General features: G+C 41.8%; 1 protein-coding gene across 5 annotated transcripts in view; it reads left to right on the top strand.

Moving 5' to 3' along the window:
• The first annotated feature begins 252 nt into the window (after positions 1-252).
• arhgef6.L (Rac/Cdc42 guanine nucleotide exchange factor 6 L homeolog) overlaps positions 253-9,417 on the top strand; it is a 64,796-nt gene continuing 55,631 nt past the window's right edge. Inside the window, exons 1-2 of one of the 5 annotated variants that reach the window (XM_018230029.2) lie at positions 253-895; positions 8,228-8,311. In XM_018230029.2, coding sequence (XP_018085518.1) covers positions 719-895; positions 8,228-8,311 — 261 coding nt within the window. In that variant the 5' untranslated portion in view covers positions 253-718. Of the gene's footprint in view, positions 896-1,468; positions 1,711-8,227; positions 8,312-9,417 lie in introns of those variants that run through there. The other 4 variants (XM_018230027.2, XM_018230026.2, XM_018230028.2 and 1 more) reach the window with 4 other exon arrangements.

The raw sequence follows: 9,417 nt of genomic DNA, 5'->3' as shown, positions 1-9,417 counted from the left end.
GTGGTAATTATTTAAAATGTGCCTATATATCAATGCTTTGTCATGTCAGATAACATGGGGTACAGACCTAATTTTAGATAGAAGAGCAGCTCACGTGACTCCACTTGTACGAGGAGGTTGGTTGGTATACAAATACACAGGTTACATCCTGGATTTGCTTAGAATAACCCAGCCTACAATCTTGTTATTGAATTGGAGTATTTTATTGCCCAATGTATTTCATTTAAATATTCACATTTCTATATAATACCATTATCATTTTATTTACCGTTGTTTCATTAAAAACACTTTGGCAATACTGTATATACACAACATGTGTGAGGCTACTATATCCAATACCAAAGAACAAGAATTTCAGCTTCTTATGCCATGCCCATCTCTTCCGCATTGGCTCAGAAAACAGTGCACTTATCCTGCATAATTTATTAGACCAGCTTTCTGGAACATCGTACATCCAGAATAGCTTTCAACCCTAGCGCAAGTACAATGAAAAAGAACAGATGTAAGTGGCATTTGGTATCCCCCAAAACGCATGTAAAACATAGGTGCATGTTCTATTAAGGCAGAAATCAGCAAGCTTCCTGCTTGTTACTGAAGGCAGTTGGTGAAGGTTTTTGAAAAGTAAGCTCAGCCTGCACATAATAGGAAGAGCAAATGCAATCACGGATGTGGCTGCAGAACAGCCGTTATACATTGAGCTCTGCACTGTACCAAGCCAATGTACACAGCCATGAACCCTGAGGAACAGACCGTCACTTGGCTGATCTCTCTGGGTGTGTTGAGTTCTCCCAAGAAAAACATAAGCAATCCTGCTGACTTCTTGAAATGTTCCCTGAAAGACGGGGTGGTGCTCTGCAAACTTATGAACCGCCTCCTTCCAGGGTCTGTATTTAAGGTAAGCCCTTTTTCATTTCCCCTGTATAGAACCCTAAATCTACTGCACAAGAGAGTGCATAAAATCCAGATTTAGCTACATTTTGTGCATGAAATGTTTTCTATATCCAAACACTATTCATGGAGTAAAGGAAGACAATTGTCTGCAATTGTAGAGTCTGCAGTGTAGTGCGTGGGTTTCCCCTGGGTACTTAGGTTTCCTCCCACACTTCAAAAATATGAAGCAAGCTGATTGGCCACCGATAAAATTTACTCTAGTGTGTTTGACTTTGATAGATACTGTACCTTAGACTGTAAGCTCCACAGAGGCAGGGAGTTATTTGTATGATGTATAATCTCTGTAAAATGCTGCAGAGATGTTTCTAAACTGTATAAATACCAGCAAATCAGCAGATAAACACACGTAGAGGTCACTATTAATACAAGAGCAATGTGTTAGTTTAGCTGCTCAGGTATCTAATGATCCAGTACTCAGATCTTTGATATCCCCCCGTATTCTGTTTCAGTAAAACACTCAAAACACTCACACTTTTGCATATGCTGCGTTCTTTTTTGCATAGCAATTATACTAACATGGCATGAAGTTTCTGGCTTTCTGCACTGCTCTGGCAGACTTGTGGATAATGTAGTTTGTAAAAGAGGAAGCACAGATATATAGATACATGTATAATAACTGGTCCACTTTAGTTCCTCTTATGCTTTTGTAGTGAGAGCTGTGTTTGCCATGTAAGGATGCACTCTGTTTTGTCACTTCCCCTTACTGCCTGTTCAGCTCAGTCTGACAACTGCTTGATGCATTTCACATCTAAACATCCAGTAAGTTGGGTATAGTATTTTTCGTCTTATATTTATTGAACAGTATGCTCCCTTTCATCAATTTGAACAGCTTCTGATGTACCCACTAACTCTGCTCTAAGACCCCGGGGAGGGGGGGGGGTATAATTATTACAGGTTTAAACAAATACATAAGGTTGTTTAAACGTGTTGCTGTCCAACACTTATCCCCCATTTTCTCTGCCCTGTAGAGAATACTAAGAGCAGTACTACAGCGACAGCAGACAATCTAGATGTTTGCTAAATATTTTATATTTTTGTATTAAATATATCTATCTTTCATGTTAATGGAAAATGTATATTACTGCTATATGGTCTTACACAAATGTGGGTATTCGCTGCACATATTTTATGGTCTTACTCAAATGTGGTTATTGGCTGCACATATTTTATGGTCTTGTTACAAGGCATGACTACTTGAATCAATTTAGCCCCTCAGCTCTTAGTTCATTTAAGTTTCAGGCAGTATCACAAACAGCAGCGGTCACAGCACATGGCTATCTTTACCTAACAATACTAATGGATACAATCCAGTGTCAATTTGTATATTGACGGTATACATTACATTACAAAACAAATTAGCTTTAGTTTGCATCAACTGATTTTGTTAGCTTTCCTTTCAAAAGTTCTAAAATGCACTATGCACAGCTGAAAACACTCGATCAGAGAGGCTGGTTTCTCTAATGAACAGAAAATGCATTTAAAGCACCATTCCAAGTCTGAAAATCATGCAAAACAAAACATGCTCTGTGTAACCCATGATTGTGGATACGTAGAATCTATCATGCCAGTAATCTTCTGTGATTATTTGCATATTTAAATGTAAGTCACGTGATTTTTAGGGATGAAATTAATCTCAGCTAAACACTAAGGAGGTGGTGCCTGCAGGCTGTGCAATACTCCCCTTTGAACTTCAGAATATAGTCAGGACCCCCCTCACCTCATTACAAGGTTACAGATATATGAAAAAAAACTAATTTTATCCTTAGTATTAAACCTATATCATCAAGTTGTCTCCAGACATCACTTACTTAGACATTGTGAAGGAACTTCAGTTGAAAAAGTATTTAGGACACATGGTCTGAATATCTAGGACACAATTAGCATAGTAGAATTTTCTGTTCAGGTTGGACATAGTCAGGGGCCCATTCACCAAGCTCGAGTGAAGAAATAGAGCAGTGATCCCCAACCAATAGCTCGTGAGCAACATGTTGCTCTCTAACCCCTTGGATGTTGCTCCCAGTGTCCTCAAAACAGGAGCTTATTTTTGAATTCCAGGCTTGGAGGCAAGTTTTGGTTGTATAAAAACCAGGTTCATTGCCAAACAGAGGCTCAATGTAGGTTTACAATCCACATAAGGGCTAGCAAATGGCCAATCACAGCACTTATTTGGCAGCCCAAGAACATTTTTCATGCTAGTGTTGCTCCCCAACTCCTTTTACTTCTGAATGTTGCTCACAGGTTCAAAAGGTTGGGGATCCCTGAAATAGAGGAAAAATAGTTAGATTTTCAAATGGTTTTTTTTGCTACTTCGACCTTCGACTACGACCTTCGACTTCGAATCGAACGATTCGAACTAAAAATCGTTCGACTATTCGAGTATTTGATAATCGAAGTACTGTCTCTTTAAAAATTTCTTTGACCCCCTAGTTCGCCACCTAAAACCTACCGAGGCCAATGTTAGCCTATGGGGAAGGTCCCCATAGGCTTGCTAACACTTTTCCGATCGAAGGATAATCCTTCGATCGATGGATTAAGATCCTTCGAATTGAGAAAAATACTTTGACTTCGATATTCGAAGTCGAAGGATTTTAATTCGGCAGTCGAATATCGAGGGTTAGCTAACCCTCGATATTCGACCCTAGGTAAATGTGCCCCTCAGTGTCAGGCTACTCACTGTTCATGTATACACACTATTAAATGGGTGTCATTACACATATGCCTGTATGTGTATCATGCTCATACACATTGATAGTGTGTGTATGTATACTGACGCAGTGTTGATGCAGCTTGTGTGCATATTGACACGGAGCATGTATTGACGCCATATATGTGCACACTGCTGCTGCCTTTTAAATGGAAGCCCAACAGGCCAGCCAGTGATATCTTTAGTTATTTAGGTTTATTTACAGTGCCTAGCTTACTCCTGTTTCCTGAAACCTTCTGTTTTGACCTGGCCTACTAATGACTTTTCTGATAGCCCCTTCCTAATTGCCCCTGGCTTATTTAGACTTCGTGCAGGTACGTGGAGCAGAGGTTGGGCTGAAAATGCAAAAGCAGACATTTAAACTTGCGTGTAGGCACACAAAGCGAAGGTCGGCCAGAAAACTCAAAAGCAGGCATTTCTGGGCCGACCTCCACTCAGTGTACCTGCATGCGTGTGGAAGCTGTACTTTTCAAGGCAGATAAACAGAGCTGGGGAAGGAAACTGATCCACATCTCTCAGCCTGGAAAAAAATGCAGGCTATGAGCAGTGGAGCCAACACTCCGTGTGCCCTTGCCTTTACTGCCTGCTTTGACCCAGATCTGTTTGAGCTTGCTCCTCTTTCCCCTTGCCATTGTGCTTCTGTCAAACTGATACGTCTCTCTACAATGTTCGGTCTGCCTGTTCCGGGCTAGATTTGTATGAAAGCAAGGCACAAGCCAGAGCTTGCCTGACACTCATTATGAGCTAAAGCAAATGCTGAGTAATGCCAGCTAATAATGTAGCAAATCTAAGTAACTGGTAGCCTAGTTAGCAGCAAATACACTTATACAGTAATGCTCACACCTATATACTGTTTATAGAATTCACAGACAACATTACAGATGCATTTCTGACAGAAATTCACCCAACTCTAACAAAAATTATTTCAAATTGTGTAATAAAATCTGATGTTCTCGTTAGTCTTGCTACAAGGATGGTTCCTTTGCTGACACTTTCTATTCCCTCCAGTATTTGAATTGATGCTGTACTGTACAGGAGAGTGCTGGATTCTGTGCACCCCCTTGCCAGACTCATTACATGTGCTAATAGCAGGACTAAATAAACACACAGCCACGGTGGAGCTGCTGCAGTGTCAGCTTTGGCTTATTTTTCACATATGTTCTGATTTAAAGGGTGGGGGCTCTGAATTTCCTTTCTGTTGCTGCTTTTGCATTCACTGTGCTGGATTGTAGCATTTTTTTTTGTTGCATGCCACTAGGTCTGATGACATGGCCTGAAGCATTCTGTAGCTGTGTCTGTGCAAGTGCTTCCAATCACACCGCTGGCTTCCTGAAGCTTCTAATGTAAACCTCTCGCTTATTGGCAGCTTTGCAGAAACTCCAGAGGTTATTTCTGTGCTGCTTGCTGATTGGTAGGAGATATTTTCCAGCCCAGTTTACATTCTCTTCCTGTCACTGAATGCAGACTGTACAGGGGAGGAGAAGATCTTGTTTAGTAAACTGCTTTCTATAAGGTCAGTAGCGCTGGGTCTGTGCCCTTATTAACACAATTCTCAAAATAAACTCTTATGCTAACACACAGCATGCTATTTCCTGTCCGGCCCTCAGCTATTTCACAGCATTGTTTTGTACTCCTACGAGCAGTGTATTCATTCACTACTTTGTGTTCAGCTGCCCAGCATGGTGCTTTCCTGTACAGGTATGGGAACTAGTATCTTGAATGCTAAGGTCCCTGACATTCCGAGATAAGGGGCCTTTTTCTAATGTGGCAGCCAAGTACAAAAGTTGGTCACTGATATTGATTTTTGCTAACAGTGAAAAAGCAAAATGTAAATAATGAAACATTTACTTAATTCTTTGCTTGCCAGTGATGTAAGTACTACACCGCCGGCAATCAAAGTGCTTTTTTCGAAGTACCCATAACCCAACAGAACTAGGTATAGAAAGGGGTAAAAAGGATACTATCATAAATTGTCATTTCCAAACTTTGTACATAATCAGTTTGCATGTAATAGATCCCAGTCCTGTGTTTCTAAATGTTACGGATTTGATTCCAACAAAACATTTTGGGAAAAAGCTGTATAACAGTATAGTATTTTTCATTCTAGTCTGTGTTGCAGATGTTAGGAAAAAAAATGTTAAATTGAATTAATCTTAAGATTTTTATACAATTTCAAGGAAATATTCCATTCCATTGGCAATCGGAATGCTTTGGTTTTTGCAGTTCAGTACTAGTTGGAAGGGCACAGCATTATCTAGAGCTACAAACCTGACTCAAGGATTGCATTGGAGTAGAATAGATGAAAGACAGTTATTCTGAGTAATCCTTCTGAGTAAGAAGGATGTTAGGCAACCCAAGTGCACCAGCCTGGGGTTATACCAATGAGCACCACAGAGCTACCCACTTCTGTCTTCTTCTTTCCTCAAATTTCCCAGGGCAAACGCATGCGCAGTTGAACAAAATAGCCGACTTTTTAGTTAAAGTTTGGGTTTTCGTTCTATTGTGCATGCGCAGTCGCGAAAAGACAGAGGAAGATGGTAGAACATTGCTAAGTGGTGCTCACTGGTATAACCCCGGGCCGGTGCAGTTTTCTGTTGATAGGAGCACCAGCTCGTGGTTTCAGGTAAGTCAATAAAATCACTTGGGGTGCCTAACATTTGGCACCCCCAAAGGCACCAAGCCTTTCCTTCTCCTTTAAAGGAGGACTAAAGTGAAAAAAAGAATTAAACTGCACCAAAAGGGTAATTAACAACTCCAATTACCTGTTTTTGACTGACGGAGATGCACCTGACCTGAAACAGTTTGAATGCATCATTTCTATCTCTCAGTGGAAAAATTACATGTATGCTTGTTGTTGCAGATCATTGTGGGAACCCACAGTGTCAATATCCGCAGATGCTTACAATTTGTAACTGGGACAGACCCATCACTGCCTACACTTTTCTATTTTATTCTGTTTAAAGGAGAAGGAAAGGCATATTTAATTGTGGGTGACAAAATTTAGGCACCCCCAAGCGATTATATTAGGCATGCACCGAATCCAGGATTCGATTCGGGATTCAGACAGGATTCGGCCTTTTTCAGCAAGATTCGGATTCGCCCGACCGAACCGAATCTGAATCCTAATTTGCATATGCAAATTAGGGACAGGGAGGGAAATCACGTGACTTTTTATCAGAAAACAAGGAAGTAAAAAAAATTTGCGCTTCCAACCACTAATATGCATATGCAAATTAGAGTGCGGATTCGGTTCGTTATTCGGCAGAATCTTTCACGAAGGATTCGGGGGTTCGGCAGTATCCAAAATAGTGGATTCGGTGCATCTCTACAGGGCCGGATTTAGGGAGAGGCCCCCTAGGCCCGGGCCTAGGGCGGCAAGATGTTTAGGGGCGGCAAGCAGGCGCCCCTAACATCTATATAACTGTGTTACTGTGCCCCAAAAGGAAAAGGAGTGCTGTAATGACATCATTGCGCGACTGCGCCGCGCATGCGCACACACCGGCGCCCCAAAAGGAAAAGGAGCGCTGTAATGACATCATCGCGCGACTGCACCGCGCATGCGCACACACCGGCGCAACGTCACTGCACGCCGGCCGCGGTCGTGCAGTTCTCATTTGTAAGAGTGGAGTGAGCGAGCCATGGATCTGGGGGGGCGCCACAGCAGCTGTGCCTAGGGGAGCACAAAAGGTAAATCCGGCCCTGCATCTCTAGCTAATATATACTTACCTCACACAACAGGTGCTCCTATCAGGAGAAAACTGCACTGGTCCAGGGGTTCTTCCAGCAAGCCCCACAGAGCAATTGGCTTCCTTTTTCTTCTTTCTTCAAATTTCTACATTTCTATAATGCCTTGCATAATTCATACGAATCTCTGTAAGTAGTGTACTCATGAGCTCACACACAACATTTTCAGGCCAACATACATGACAAATGTTGGTGTGCACAAAATATTTTTTATGAAAATGCATAATTTGGTGCTTGTTCTGAGCCATCCACTTAGAATGTTAACTTCTGTAATTGTGCAAACAATATATGGTTTTCTGACATGACCAAAAATAAATTAGCGGGAACTTTGGGTTCTTAGTATAGTTTACAGTCTGATTTCTGTATAATGGTCCTACCAAAGTCAGGGTATTACACACATGCACAGAGAGAACATACAGACAGATAGCGACCAGTTGGGGAATAATTATAGGACCCCAGCACCACAGAGTAGCAATGCTATCCACCAGCTACTCTGATGTCAGCTACCAGCTAGTCTGATGTCACATACAGGGGAACAGCTTGTGTTAAAGAAATTAGGTACATATTGTTTCTATCAGTGATTGCTTTCTGTAATTCATTGTTTTGGCTTAAAGTGAAAGCTCCTATTAAATTTATGTAAATACCATTGGGTAGTTTTCTCTTACATTAGAACTCCCTGATTTGGTTAACATATATGGCAACGTACACAGACATTATTATTTCACAAACAAAGGATATTTGCATACAATAGCCAAGAATGATCACTCATAATGAAGTCATTCAGCTAATTAAAGTTGGATAAACTGTTTGGCATATTTGGCATTTCAGGTTAACCCAGAACCCAAAAGTGAAGAGGACTGCATTGAAAACATCAAAGGATTTCTGACGGCATGTACAGCACTACAGATAGAGGTGAGCTTTCCTAATGAATAATGCATATGCCGTTTAGGTTTTCATTTATATAGGAATCTGCAACACATGATACACTGGCAGTTGGCAATGTTGAAGAATGCTGACATTAGCAGTTCTGCTGCATTAAGGTGGTGTCACGGTCGGCACCCTAAACCAGAACTAGTGCCAAGCTCCCTGGTCTCGGCTTCACCAGTAATGTGACCGCCTTTGGCTTCGGGAGGAGCCCTCAGCGTACTCAGATGCCACCTGGACTTTTCGAGAGGAGCAAGGCAAGGAGTTCTGGCAAGCAAAGGGGCACGACTGTGGTAAAAGTCAGTTAGGCCAAAGGTCGTGGTATAATAACGTAAGACAGATTCGTGGTCAGATAGGCCGGGTCGAGGCAGGCAGATAGCTTGAGTCGTCAGGCAGGCAAGGGTCAAACTGGGTAATCAAACAGATGGGATGAGGCAGAATTGGAGTCAAATAACAGGCAGAGGTCAAACCAGAATGTCAAACAGGAGAGTTAAGCAGAATCAAGGTTGTTTTCAGGCAAGGGTCAGGTTCCAGAGATCAGAGTAGTCAAATAGCCAGGCAGGGGTCAAAACAAATAATCAGGATCAGATTCAAACAGAATAGCAATAGCTAACAGCACCAGGAACAAATCCTATCGAGGGCAATGACAAACAGTGGGAATGCCCCTTTAATACTTTTGAATTTGGAGCCATTGCGCGCCGACGTCATTACGCCAGCGCGCATGCGCCTTTAAATACGGAAGCGCACTAAGGAAGAGCCAGAAGAGGAACAGCGCGGCGGGCGTCCCCGCCGAGGGGGCGGCAGGCGTCCCCGCCGTCCCCCCACTAGACCACCAGGGTAAGACTTTATTACAGTTGGTCTGTTGCAGTCCTCATGTATAAAATAGAAAGGCAACTAAGAGTCAATAGGCAACAATAAATGGAATAAAATCACCTGCACTTTAATTGCATTCAAAGGACTCCAAATTTCTCAACTCATGTCCTAAATTTGAAATTCCTGCCCCAAATTCATTTCATCTACTTTGGGAATGTGCATCAATTAAGAATTTCTGGAAAGTTATTGAAAATCATCTAAAGATCATTTTACATTCACAG

This window comes from Xenopus laevis, chromosome 8L (assembly GCF_017654675.1).
Source record: "Xenopus laevis strain J_2021 chromosome 8L, Xenopus_laevis_v10.1, whole genome shotgun sequence".
NCBI classification, from domain to species: Eukaryota; Metazoa; Chordata; class Amphibia; order Anura; family Pipidae; genus Xenopus; species Xenopus laevis.
Note: the sequence above shows the minus strand (reverse complement) of the source record. Positions and strands in the feature narration are given on the sequence as shown.